This window comes from Falco rusticolus, chromosome 5 (genome assembly GCF_015220075.1).
Source record: "Falco rusticolus isolate bFalRus1 chromosome 5, bFalRus1.pri, whole genome shotgun sequence".
Classification (NCBI taxonomy): domain Eukaryota; kingdom Metazoa; phylum Chordata; class Aves; order Falconiformes; family Falconidae; genus Falco; species Falco rusticolus.
In genome coordinates, this window is record NC_051191.1 from 67,321,260 (window position 1) to 67,335,264 (window position 14,005).

At 46.0% G+C, this 14,005-nt stretch overlaps 1 protein-coding gene across 5 annotated transcripts in view; it reads left to right on the plus strand.

The window, feature by feature from the left end:
• Window positions 1-14,005, plus strand: part of IQSEC3 (IQ motif and Sec7 domain ArfGEF 3) — a 106,952-nt gene that overhangs the window by 82,226 nt on the left and 10,721 nt on the right. For 4 of the 5 annotated variants that reach the window (XM_037389484.1, XM_037389481.1, XM_037389486.1 and 1 more), the window contains exons 6-10: window positions 6,887-7,009; window positions 7,662-7,828; window positions 9,896-10,035; window positions 10,881-11,006; window positions 12,148-12,247. In XM_037389484.1, coding sequence (XP_037245381.1) covers window positions 6,887-7,009; window positions 7,662-7,828; window positions 9,896-10,035; window positions 10,881-11,006; window positions 12,148-12,247 — 656 coding nt within the window. The remainder of the gene's footprint in view (window positions 1-6,886; window positions 7,010-7,661; window positions 7,829-9,895; window positions 10,036-10,880; window positions 11,007-12,147; window positions 12,248-14,005) is intronic. The other variant, XM_037389483.1, reaches the window with a different exon arrangement.

The window sequence follows — 14,005 nt, forward strand, 5'->3', positions numbered from 1 at the left end:
AAAGGTGTCTGGATAACTCAGAAGTAATTATACACGCTAGCTAGAGGAACAAGTGAGAGAGCAGGAGATTTTCGACAGTATCTGACTGTAATTGGCACACACGCTTTGATAATACTAAACTGCTCAGGCCTGTCTGTTTAGGGAGATGCAGTATGTCATTTTCTCTTGCAGAAAAGGCTTCAATCTTTAGAAGTAGGATTTATCTCACCTATTGTTAGGCACCACCAAGTTTAGTGTCTTCTATCAATTTATGAATTCCTTTAGTCAGTGGAGAGATATAGTTCCCTCAAGTGTTGTTTTTCTCAATGTGCTAGTTTAGGCTGGACATCTAGCTTTTAGACATTTTATGTTACAGGGGATAAATGCCAGCTGTAACCAATTTTGAGCATCCCACAGTAACACCCACTCACTGTGATCCAGCATCCCACAGTAAGACCCAGCCTCTTCTCCTGGAGATCTGCTCCCACAACCTGCCCTGCAGCCAGCTGAGTGGAGTCACTGGGGACCTACCCCAGGGTTTCAATTTCTACTGGTCCAGGGAACACAGCTGTAGAGAGGTCACCTGAACCATTAAAGCTCTGATACGGTACTGAGCAGTTTTTATCAGATCTACTTGACCAGTACTGCAAAAAAATAATCTTATTACTTGGGAAAAGTCAGGCCCAAGGCATTAACAAATATTTTTAATATGAGACACATCATTCTTGCATCCTTTCTTCATTCCTTTCTTTTGTGTTACATGCTCAGATGTATTGTTTATTTCTTTTTGTGCACTCTTCATTCGGTGTTTATTTGTTGCTTTTGTTCTCCTTCATTCATATTTCCCTTCACTTTAGTTCATTCTTCCCCTCCACCTGTTTCTGACTCAGGAATTGCTTCCATTTATAGTACATTCATGAACAAGATAATGTGAGTGATGCCATGAATGGACTTGGCTGTGCTGCTGATACTGGATGGTTTGTGTTCAGGTTGTGGGACCTGGAAGTGCAGAAGTGTCTGTCCTGTTGTACTTACTGTCAGAGGAGAAAGGGACAGGGATTCAAGCAGAGGAGACATTGTGCTGAGTCAGGGGCTCGTTGGTGTTAGCCTGTAAGTTGCTGTTAGACACACTCTCCCTGTGGGTGAGCAGCTCTCGTGTCTGTCAGGCATGTGTTGCCTTCTCTTTCTCTCATGGGAAGTCAGAGAGAGAAAAGCTGCTCTTAGGAGTGTAAGTGCAGTACTGGGAGCCCAGCAAAGAGGCTGTCTCTCAAAGACTCAAAGAAGTACTAGATTCCTCTTGGACTGGCAGAGTGAACTTGACAGGTTAGCCCAAACTAGCCTCCTTTCCCCTTCTCACTGAGGACATTACAGGGATCAACAGGAGACTTGCATTACAGGAGGGTTTGAGCAGCACGGTGCTGCAGCTTATGCTGTGGAGCAATAGATAATGATGGAAACAGGACAGAGGGAGGAACGTGTTAGGCAGTTCTGACCTCCTGCTACAAGCAGAGCGCTGGCACAGATCAAACTTGTGAACAGAAGCAGCTTTCCCATGCCAGGCTCGCAAAGGCTGAAGGTGCAGCTTGAACCTGGCTAGGTGCCCAGGTAAACAGTGGTTTCCCTTGTCCCCTGGGGGACAAAGTTTCCCAGTGTCCTGTGGGGGGGAGGATGAAGGCTGGGCAGAACCCTCACCTGCATGGCCAGCGTGCCTGGAGTGGGAGCAGCTCTCCACCTTGCTGGGCAGATCTGGTGCAAAGCATGATGCACTAGGCAATTTCTTGCTTAGGAAGGAATAGATGCCCAAGTGAGGAGCCATGTGAGCTACTAACAACCCCGGGAGGGCAGGTAGGTGGTGACTTAGCCCCAGAAAAAAAACAGGCAATGCATGTAGTGCAGCATCTCCCAGCAAAGTAAGACTGGTATGGTCTCCATTGCAGACTACCCTCACACAAGGAGGGCATGGAAGGCAGTACTGGGACACATGCCTGTGCCTGCTGGTTTTAAGGAATCACTGAGTCCCGCTCATTCTTCTTTCTGTGAGCCTCAGTCAACATGTGCAGGGCAGCCTCCTCCCAGGGAGCTGAGCTCTTCCTCTGCAGTCCACCCTAAGCCTGGTTCATCTTCAGAAAGCTGGTAGGGTTAGGGAAGCTGGAAAGAGGGATGTTTCTTATTAATATCTTTGTGCCTTGTGGTTTTAAACTTTAGCTCTGGCTGCCTCCCCACCTTGCCCCCTCCCTGAGTATGGGCTACAGGTTCATTACAGACACTTAGTTGCAGCCCAGCTCCTGCTGCATTGTCACCTGAGCAGAAAAGCTGGAAAATAGGTCATTACGCTTGGGCAAGCAGATCTCAGCCCCACACGATACAGCTGCTTCCTGCCTTCCCTGAACCCTTTCACCACGCTTAGCCCTGGGCTAAATCCTTGCAGCTCTGATGCCACTATATCCACTCCCTTTTGCAGAGGATCTATGCCCCACAGCCTAGGAGACAATATGGACGCCACAGAGGTAATAGATGGGCAAAATGATCCAGCAGGGACCCCACCCTTTGGTTCTGTCACCTGGCACTTGGCAAGCAATTCTCTGCAGCTCTGAAGTGCCTGTCTGCCGAGTGCCCCAGGACAGACCAAGCTCCCCATGTATACAGGTGGCACATGAGCCCTAAAACTCCACCACCTTGTTTATGAGGCAGTGTGTCAGCACTTTGCCTGCTCACTTCAACAACATGATCCAAACATCCAAAGTCTTATCCCTGCAGGTACTGGGCTAAATGCATCTGTGGGTGCACTGTGAGCTCAATTCACATGGCTTGTTGCAAGTCCATGGGAAGGAAGGAATTGAAAGAAGAGTAGATTTAGAATGTGATTACTCTGCTCCTGCTTTGTTATCCTTTAGGCCTCCTGGTGGTCCTGGAACAGGCATCTCACAGGTGTTCTGCTGTTTGTGGAAAAATGAACTCAGCACTGGATTTGACACATGCGCATAAACTGCTGGATTATTCCTTGGATGCAGAGCACCATCCACTCTTAGCTCAACCTTTGTTTCTTACACTGGCAAATCCAATTCTGGGGAGAGACACCCCCCTCACGCATGCAGTTACACTGCCTTTTACATTGCAGCTCTGGAGACTGATGTACTTCCTGCAGTATACTTGCCAGGATATGTCAGCTTCAAGGTCTCTACTTTGGAAAGAAAATACCTCCCTGCTCTGGTTTCACAAAGAAAAGGTGCATTGCGTTCCAGGGGAGCTCTGATATAGGCACCACAGTGCATTCAGCAAGTTAACAGGAGTCTGTACAGGCATCTGAGATCAGGCAAGACAGCAAAACTTGTAGCCACCTAGAAGATAAGCAGGAACATGGCAGCCCAATAGCACAAGGCTCTTTGGCTCTTTTAGTGGACATTGCTGTGTGAAATTTGCTCACAAAAAAATATCAGACAACTATGATCCACCATTCTTTCTCTCTGTCTAGCGGCAGAAAGTAGTAGCGTACCTAATGGCTCCTCTAGAAGCTATTCCTCAGGCGTTTGGCACAAGCTTTGTCAGACAGATCAAATGCAAGCTCAGACTGACTTTGAGTCAAGCTGCCTTCCTAACCTGTCCTTTCTGCCTGGTCAACTTTCCTCAGGAAGCAGGGTGGGGACACCCTTCTTTGGGCTGAGAGATAAATGGAAGGGACTCCCAGGGGTTCATCTTAGAATTTACAAAGTAAACCTTCATCTGTTAGGCCATGAAAGAAACTCTCAAAGGAGAAGCCGAGCGTAACTCATCTAGCAGTGCCAGAGTTTGAAAAGAGCTATAAACAGCTGCCTTGTCCTAATTGTCCTAGTAAAGGTTTGTTGTTTTCTGTATCAAGGGCATTGACTTTATTATTTGAGATTTGTACACAAACGGGAGGACTTGTTAGAGCAGCCTGTGTGGAGGTGGAAGGAATGATCAGTGAGGGAGGGAGTGAAAGATACATCATTTAATGATGGTGGATTGGGTTTACTAGGGTGACCTCAGCAGGTCTCACCGGAGTGTGCAAGGACTCTGCTTTCACGCGTCTGGAAGCAGACAATAACAGGAAAATCATTGGGTTCAATGCTGAGAAACATCATCCATTGGAAAAGATTAAAGAATAATAACAGAAGTCCAACTGCAGAGATGGTTGCAGCTGTGAACACAGTAACAACTAACCAGAGAAAAACTTCTTCACTATCAAAGATAGACTCCAAGAAGCAGAATGCCTTGATGTCAACCCAGGGGACATGTGAGTATCAGTATGAGAAAAATAAAAATAACAAAGGGAAAAGGCAGTGGAGGAAGGTTTTGCTGTTGCCAGAAACCGTTTGTGAGTTTCTGCAGTCTACCTTTGGAGAGGAAAAAAAGATTTTGTGTATGCTTTCCTATGAGAGCAGCCCCATTGATTCTCTGCCTGTGCTCCTCATGAGTTGTTCCTACATTTTGATGATATGGAGTGTGCAGGGAAAGAGCCCATTTCCTAGTTGAAGTTGTAATGGCTCCAGCCTTAGAAGATACTGAACACTTTGTTCAGCTAGAGCTCTTGGTAAGTTTTTTACTACCTAATTCTGTGGATGTCACTCCAGTTAAGCAATGATATCTCAGCTCTTGAATCAACAGGGGAATAGAGGAATGGAGAGATGTCTCTGAGCATTTGAACCCTGTCCCTCACCTATTTGAGACATCATGCAATAGGTTTTTATTCTAGCAAGGCTGCACATGGCATTTGACAGCCTAGCTCACAAAACACTTCCCAACAGCTGACAGCAATCTGCAGTGCTGTAAAGAAGGCCAACAGACACATCTCCAGTTTATCACAGAAAGGAAGAAGAAACTGGTGACAGCACATCCCTTTATTAGCAGAGGTTTGCTTGGTAAGATTTCTAGACAATCCTAGGAAATGGAAGGATCCAGAAGAGAGCTAATCCCCTCCCCCTCTATTTTCCCTGTACTACTCCTCATACAGTTCCAGATAACCTGTCTTGGGGAAAATTTCCTCCTAATCTTAAATTTGGGCTCAGTTTATCCTTTACAACATGAGAAAGCAAACCAAACACAATACAGAGGATAAAGTAAAGGAGGTAGGTGAGAGGGGGAGATAGAATTAACATCCAAGGTATATAGAAGCAGAATGTAGGAAGTCCTTGGATTTTTAATACACTTGTAATGTCAAGGTGGTTGCCATGTGACTGAAGATTAAGAAATTAGTAACTTTGTATTTAAGGAAAGCTTAAAGAAAATGGGATTTTGGCACCTGTGAATTTCTTGGTCTGTCAGATAGAATGTCACCTTTGAGAATTTACTTATGGGAAAGAATAATGGCAGACAGGAAGGTAAATGGTACATACCAAAGCCAGTGGAGAGTAGATTATTTCAGTGTCTGTCTTTGTTAAAATAACTGGTTTTCTAGACAAGGGACGTGCCGAAGGTAATTCTAGACTTCAGCAAAGCATTTGACATGAGAAATTGTTAGTTGAGAGTGGAAAAGAGAGAAATTAGCAGAGGAATCACGAACAGGGGAGAAAATTGGCTGATGCAGACGTTAGTGCCTACATACTCCACTGAAATGGGAAGCTGGGCCTAAGGGAGGTTATGAGCAGTTTTCTGAGTCTAGTCTTTTGATTAATGCTTGCAGTAATGACCTGGACACCAAAGGTAGGACTATGCTAACAAAATGTGATGAAGCCACATGGGGAAGGTGTTGTCATTACAAATGACCAAAATACCATGCAGTAAGAGTAAGAACAACTACATTATTTGACTAATACAGACAGCAGGAACTGTAGTATTAGGTTTTAGAGACAAACAGTAGGGCTTTTGTAAGCTGAGAATGCTTTACTGGAAAACAAGACAAGTGGCATCCCCTGCTTTAGGTACCTAAATAGGCTATAAATTACCAGTGTGCAATCCATCACTGTGAAAGAAAAAGTGATACCAGATGTATGAGGTGAAATATTTCCAGCAGATTACAGAGAAGTGTGACACTGAAATGCAGTGGAAATGGAAAAGATTGTGTGGAATGGGCAGAAATGTATAAAATGAATAGGGGTTTGGACAGAATGAATTGCTGGGGACTTGTGGTGTTTGACTACATGGGCAGTTTTACCCAGCCTTGATGTTACAAGCCAGCTGATGTTGCAATGCTATTTCTGTACAACAGCTTCCATTTCCTATTTTCTCTGAACTGGTTCTGGTCTTTAAAGACATAATGAATGTTGTTGCTGCAGTGGTTGAGTGGGAGTGAAGAGTGGTGAAAAAGGTACGGGTTGCAAATGGAGATGTATACTGAACAGAATGGAAGGTGAGGAGACGAAACGTGCAGCAACAGCCCAGTGAATAGAGTTAAGAGAATGATGAATAAGCAGATAGTGAACAAGTGCATATGTTGAGAGGGAGAGAGGAATGGACAATGTGTGAAAGATTACCAGATGATAGGAAAGGCAGAAACAGATGGATTTATATCTACATTGATAATGGTATTGTTTAGGTGTCTAAATTTCTGTGTCGATATAGATGTCTAGATATCTCTATCTAGATAGCTAAATACCAATACATATAGATATATACTTTCTCTGTCTATGTATATGTGAATATACATGCTGTATATGGTATGATATGAAATATATATATATATCATGGTGTATATACACACACTTTTATTTCTTTCTATATACATATATATGGTTAGACACAGGAATTGCTCACCGGCTGTAGAATGCAGGAATCACTTGTCTGAAATTACTTCCCATTTTAAGTATGATCTGGGAAGCTGTAGTGATGTCTCAGAGCCTCTCTCGTGGTATTTCCCTCGGGGACTGAGCCTTGTTGGCACTGCAGTGAAGGAGCTTCCTGGTGTCCTCCATGGGAGGACATGCTGATGAAGGCTGTGTCCCCCCTCCCACAGCTGCGTGGTGGATGAGATGGACTTCTCAGGTATGGAGCTGGACGAAGCCCTGCGGAAATTCCAGGCCCACATCCGTGTGCAGGGGGAAGCGCAGAAGGTTGAGCGGCTAATTGAGGCTTTCAGGTAAGACAATGAGCCCTGCAGCCCCTCTGCTGCAACCAGCTGGAAGCAAAGAACCCACCCAAGACCAAAACCATGCAACAACCATGCACTGAATGGCCAGAGACCTCCCTTCCAAGAAAGGTGATCATGGAGGGGCTTCTGAAGCATGGAGTCCTCTGTGCCACGGCTACAGCAAAGCCATGACCTTGTCAGATGTTCAATGGGGGCACAAAGTTGCAGAGTGAAGCCAGTCCTGTCATGTCTGCCAGCAAGGGACTCCCTGTTTGTTGGTGACTCACAGGAGGAGCAGCACTGGGGCTTGCAGGGGTGCTGGGTTGCTCCCTCTGTGCATCCAGAGGAGTGCTTTGCCCTTAGCAAGGCAGGCTGAAGTAGACATCTCCTATATTACCCTTACATAGTGACACCAGCTGGAGTAGTCCTCTCTAGTCTCACTTGCTCTTTTGGTTGCTGAGGGCAAGAAAGCTGAAGTGTCAGTAGACTACTTCAGCCACTGGTGGGTAAATTTGCCTTCAGAGAGCAGTCAGTTCCTTCCCATTTATGTGAGAGGTGGAGTGAAAGGAGGAATTTTATCCACTTGTGATGAAGCCATTGCCACCCTGGAGTAGAGGACTCCCATGTTCGATGTTAAGTGTGTGCATCTCTCCTCCTGCAGCCAGAGGTACTGCATGTGTAACCCAGATGTGGTCCAGCAGTTTCACAACCCGGACACCATCTTCATCTTGGCCTTTGCAATCATCCTTCTCAATACAGACATGTACAGCCCCAACATCAAGCCTGACAGGAAGATGATGCTGGAGGACTTCATCCGCAATCTCAGAGGTGAGGGTCCTGCTTTAATTTTTTTTTGCCCTCTTGCTGCGCTGAATTCTGCCTAGGTGAAGGTAGCAAAAACCTAGTGAAGCTGTCTTTCTCCAGGGCTGCTGCTGCTCCTTGTGAGCCAGACATGGAGGGCCCTTTGATGCGTTCTCTAGGATGGTGGGGAAGGGGAAAACCTAAGCATTGTCTTCTGCAGAAAGCTGTCCAGCCTTCTCAGAAACCAACTGTTTTCCTTAAGAGATGGTTTCATCTTGTAACAGATCTCACTGCTTGGAAGCAGTCCATCGTATTACGTTTTGCTGTTGTCTCCATCCTTCTTAGACCCTGCTGGATTGTGCTAAACAAGCCTTTCCCTTCCTTGCTGCTTTGAATATATGAAGACATTTTCCTTCTATTCAGGCTAAATCTTCCCCTCCTTAATTGCTGGCAATTACTTAATAGTAACTGTAGGTGTGACAGAGTTCATGCATACATTACCTCTTCATAATTTCTGATACATCAGTTTCCCAAATCAATTTTCTTCTGTTTCTTTAAGGTCAGTCCTTCCCATCTTGGTAATAGGTTGCTAATAGCACTTTTTCAGATATGGTCACAACATACTCATATATAAAGCCACTGCCTCCTCCTTATTTTCAGGTCTGCTAATGCAACTTAGTATTGTTTGGCCTTTTTGACATCACATCTAGACAAATTCTTGTCTAATTTCCTAGCCATGTTCACTCCTGGGTCATCCTAGGTCAACCGTCTTCCATGTCTTACTGCACATCTGCAATTCACATGAAGCTATCTCAAAGTTTTTTCAGTGTAAATCCCTGTCTAGATTTTGAACTTCTATGGATTCCTTTGAGTCGTTTCTTTGTCCTGACTGCTGTTCAGAAAGTGTCATCTCAGCCTCCCACACCTTTCCTAATTTGTCATCCACTTCAGACTGGTATAATGTGACACTGAGGCCCTCTTTCAAGTTATTTTCTGAGATACTGAATGGGGCTGATACCTGCCATCATCCCCTTTGTTATTACAGCTAATAGCGCTAGCTCGAAAGGGTGTTTTATGTTAACTTAACTTACAGTTGCTTGAAAATCTGCCAGTTCACCTTACAATGAACTCAGCTAACATGAGGATCACTCACCTCCAGTGTGTAACACACCACAACTCGCTAGAGCGAGTGAATGTCATCCCACTACAGACAAGGGGAGACAGTTCATTAGAGACTCACCTTCAGGCCAATGCCCAGGACAGTAGCTTCACCAGCTTGTGTTTGAAAAAAGACAGAATATTCAGGCTGGATATTTGGAAGGATGTCGATGAGAGAGCCAGGAGATGACAATGCCTCTCCATTCATCAGCAGTTCCTCACCTGCATCACTCTACATCTCAGACCAGGGAGCTGAAGGGAAAGCAAAGAAAATCCATATAAAATGACTGAACTAATTCAGTTTAGCGGAAAGACTGACAGTTTAATTTGTAGTATTTGGCTTAGGGAAGGGTGAAAGAAAACTTTCCTGCCAGGCTCTGCAAGGGTCAGAGAGCAAAATTTGGAGAGTTGTTTAAGGAGAAGTAAAAGAGGAGAGGGACAGGGCCAAGAGAGATATTGAAGACAGAGTAACAAGAAAGTATTACTCCTAGGAGACATCACAGAAGCAAAATGGTGGAGGCCACCGAGCAAACAGGAGAGATGACACTTGCATTGGCAGAAGAAGCAGCTGAATCCCGTCATAGATCTCCTCCACATATAGCACTTCTGATGATATGAAATCAATGCAGGGATTGCTGCAGAGTGGCTCAAGATATATGAATGTTAAATTATAGCTATAAAACCTTAGGGAACACATGGAAAGGAGCCACCATGCAATGGAATAATGAAATACTCATTTGCCTTAGAAATGTCAGTCTCTGGTGCATTAGGTATTAAAGCAAGAAAGAAGACAGCCTAAAGCAAAGTATTGCTCTTTCCCTTCAGCCTTCCCACAACTACATGGTGCAGAGGCAGTAGTTGCCTGTCAGGGACCACCAGGTCTTCCCTTTCCTTTTCTCCCTGCCTAGTCTGCCCAACATTTTCTCTGTTTGGTAGGGGTGGATGATGGTGCTGACATCCCACGGGAGTTGGTGGTGGGAATCTATGAGAGGATCCAGCAGAAAGAGCTAAAATCCAATGAGGACCATGTGACTTATGTCACCAAAGTGGAGAAGTCCATAGTTGGAATGAAAACGGTGAGTACCCATAACCCCACCGGCACCCACTCACTCTTCTCACCCCCACCTCCCTCACTGCCCTCTGTCCTGCCTTTTTCCTCTCTACCCCTGTTCCTTTTCTGTAATAACTTCCTTGCTTGTCTTGACAAATTCACTCCTTTTTCTCTAAACACTTTCTTCCTTGCTATCTCATTCTTTCCTAATTTTAGGGATCTTCTTGGCCAAAGTTTACAGTATCTGGTGCAGTAATTGTTTGCCCAAGAATCTTATTGCAGGTCTTGACTGCCAGTGCAGGTCCTGCCTGCCAATGCTCCAGTGATAGCTCTGTAGTGTTTCAAACTTTCAGGCCTTGTGATGGTGTAGGAAATGGAAGGCAAAGTGATAGAAAACAATTTCACCCATCTGTCTCCAGTGAATTCCCTAAGGACTGCAGGGGTTAACAGACTCCCAAATGCAGAGACAGCTTCTTCAGCAATAACTGATCTGTCATGCAAAAACATACATATTGTGTACCCAAAAGGAGCAGAATAATTTCTCAAAGTCCAGGTAACCTGCAGATGTCCAGTGGGATGAGAGAGGATGAGGAGTCACCCAGTGAGTGGAAGCCAGAGGTATATGAAGATGGGATGTGTGAGCAAGAGGGTTGCCTATAGCCTGTCTTACTCCTCTGATTTATCGAGATCACAAAGGCATAGCTCTCTCTGCTAGTGCACCAGCAGGAAAAAGTGATGGTGAAGAGATGATCTGAGTGGGCAGAATTGACTTGTGCTGCTGTCACCAGGCAGGCTTGTGCAGGCTGAGGGTGGGGAGACTCACAGCGGCATCTCCCTCAGCCTCTGCATGCTCTTGTGGATCTTCTGCAGGTTCTGTCTGTGCCCCATCGCCGGCTGGTCTGCTGCAGCCGCTTGTATGAAGTGACTGATGTGAACAAAGTGCAGAAGCAGGCAGCTCACCAGAGGGAAGTTTTTCTCTTCAATGACCTGCTGGTGGTAAGTGTGCTCTGGCAATTAGGCATTGCGATGATAAAACTCACCCCGATTTCTATAAAGAAATTAAGCCCACTCCACAACACCCATTTCCCCCCTGTCCTAAAGACAGACCATCTCCTGGTCCATCAACATTGTAAGAGACAGCTCTGGATCCTTCACTGTTAAAAACCTATCAAAACTAAAACTCTAACCCTTGAAAAAACAAACTGTCCCATCCCACAGCCATCCAAGCAATGTCATTGCTCTCTCATGCCTTTTGTAGCAGGGACGTTCATTTCATGAAAGGGAGGTTCATTTCTTTGTCTGTTTGCACTATAGTAGACAGAGCCCTCCCATGCACTTTAAATCTTTTCTGTCAGACACTTTAAAACCACTGCCTTCTAACATTGCAAAGGCTGTAGGAGACTACGTATTACTTACTGGAGCCCCAAACGTGTGTAGTACTTTTAAAAGTGTCCTGCCCCAGCAACCTTGGAACTGAGTTCAGCCTGGCATAAGGGAGTCCAGAGGTACACTGAGACTGGGAGGAGGCCAAACAAGGTGGAAGTTCTCCTGTATTTAATGGGAAGATGAAACCGGATATTGCAAATGTAAAGCTACACACAAACACTTTTGTAGGAGCAGAGGACAAGAAAGCTTTCCCCACCTACTCCTCTGCACCCACGTGTACAGTTGTGAACCTGGGGAGAGGGTCTGCTCCTTGCTATCCCTCTACTTCATGGGATAAATCAGATCCATAAGAGCTGGTGCTGAGGGAGTGAGGGCACAGCAGCATTCACATATGCTCCTGTTCCCAGCTCTAAGGTATTTCTGACAGGCTCCCCTTCACCTTTTGATCTGGTCCCCGGTAAAGAGAATTACCCTTGCAAAGTCAGAAATGTGGTCATGAAAAAGCCAGCACCTCTGGGAGACAGAGAGCTGAGTGGGTCCCAGGGCTATGCATACAGAATTTCAGAAGTGTTGTTACAAGTGCAGCATGCCAGGCAGCTTTCTGGGCAATGACCCTGTCAGTCACCAAGTGTTACTCCCATGTACAATTAATAGAGCTTGCAAAAAGCTTTTTTACTTTGAGCAGTTTGCATTGTTCTTGCTTCACAGTTCCCCAGCACCCCGCCCAATGATGCTTCTCTCCCTCCAACAGATCCTCAAGCTTTGCCCCAAGAAGAAAAGCTCCTCAACGTACACATTTTGCAAGTCAGTCGGCCTGCTAGGGATGCAGTTCCATCTCTTTGAGAATGAATGTAAGTCCATTGGTCCTTGGTTGCCTGGAGTGGTTTGGCAGGGAACAGGAGGAGGGAGGGGGCTGTGTCACCCAGTGTGACTTTGCATCAGAACAGAGATTCCATCAGGGTTGAAAGTGGAGGGGAGAAAACTGAGGCTTGGTGCTGAGGAAGTTGTTGTGCAGGTAAAACATGGTGAGAAGAGGTTTCTGGTACCTCTCACTAGATATGAGCACCTGCAGAAGGACTGAACTTAAGCTCATTGAAGGATCTGGCTTGTCATGGTGGCAGGGAGAGCACTAGTGGGGAGGAACGAAGGAATCAATCCCCAGATACATCTCACTGAGCTCTCAGGAGCCAACCGCAGGTGGAGAACCTCATTGACAAAACTGCTGCTCATGCCCAAAGTCACAACTACCACCTCTGCCTTCGACATTGATAAAATGTGCTGCTGCAACCTCCCTGCACTGTGCCATACTGTGCTGAAAACTTCCCAAGGCAGAAGCAGAACCCTTGGAACAGCACCCACCAAAGCATGGCGAGAGGCCAGCCCTAGTCAGCCTGACCTTGATGGTCTGGGAATAGAGCCATGATGTGTCATGACTGAGGCTGGTTGTGCAGTGGAGGAGTTCCAGAAACAAGCAGGCTTCCTCCTGGTGTGGGCAGAGGGGCTGCACAGCAGTCCCGGGCAAACATAGCTGATGCCCACCAGGGTTTTTGTGAGCACCTGCAGAACATGTTGCAAGGAAGTAAGACTTAAGCAGCAGCACTATGGCTATACATCCTCCCTCTACCCTATTGGCAGCGTGAGTCACTCTATCAACACCCTGCCCTCTGCAGCGTGGGGAGGCTTTCACATCCCTGTGTGTACCGAAGAGTCATTCATAACAGAGCATCGCCAGGAGGCACCACCAGAGCTGGGATCAGCTTTCAGTGGTATGGTGACTATCCTGTGAGTGCCCAAGGATCTTCTGGCAAAGGCATCCTGTTGGGCGTCCACTGCAGAAACAGAAAAGCAGATGGCCTAAATAGCTTGTGATCTGAACAAATGAGAGAGATACAGGGTGGGAAAAGGGGCCTGGGACACAAACAGGGTAGCTGAGGGCTGACAGCAAATAGCAGGTTGGTTCCTTGACTTGTTTTTTAAAGATTGGTAAAGGAAGAGGGTGGAGAAGTCAGGCAAATGCAGGAGCAGTGGAGGAGAAGAGAATGCAGAATGGGAAAGGAGGGAAATTAAGTGTAGAGAAAGATGAGAGGGAAAGAGAAAAGGGATTGAAACCACTGGCCATTGAGAAGGTAGAGAAAGTTCGGTCACAAGTGTAGCAAGTTCTCTGCAAACTCTCATTCTCCTGCTTGTTGGCTGAATCTCCAGCCACGACCTCCTTGCACCCAGCCTGATCTTTAAAACACAAAGGCTTTTGCTGTGGTATTTTCACACTGTGCATGTCCTTTCATTTACATTCCCGTGTGTTTTGCCTGTTGAGGAGTACTAAGCAGAAGGCTACAAACCTACATCTTTCTCTTTACCATTCTCTCTGCACAGCACGATGAGCTCCCCACCCATGCTGTGCAAACACCCCTGCCGTGTTCTCTGCTGATGGAAGTAGAGACTGGGGAGTAGTCCTGCCACTGTGGATGTTCATGGCTATTCTAGCTTTGACTCCAAGAGCCAGCGTCTCCCGCTGTATCTCCCACAGGAGAAAAAATGTTGTTGGCCTCATATATGCTATTTATTCCTCCACAGATTCAGAAGGGCTTTACAGCCCTACCTCTGTGCTT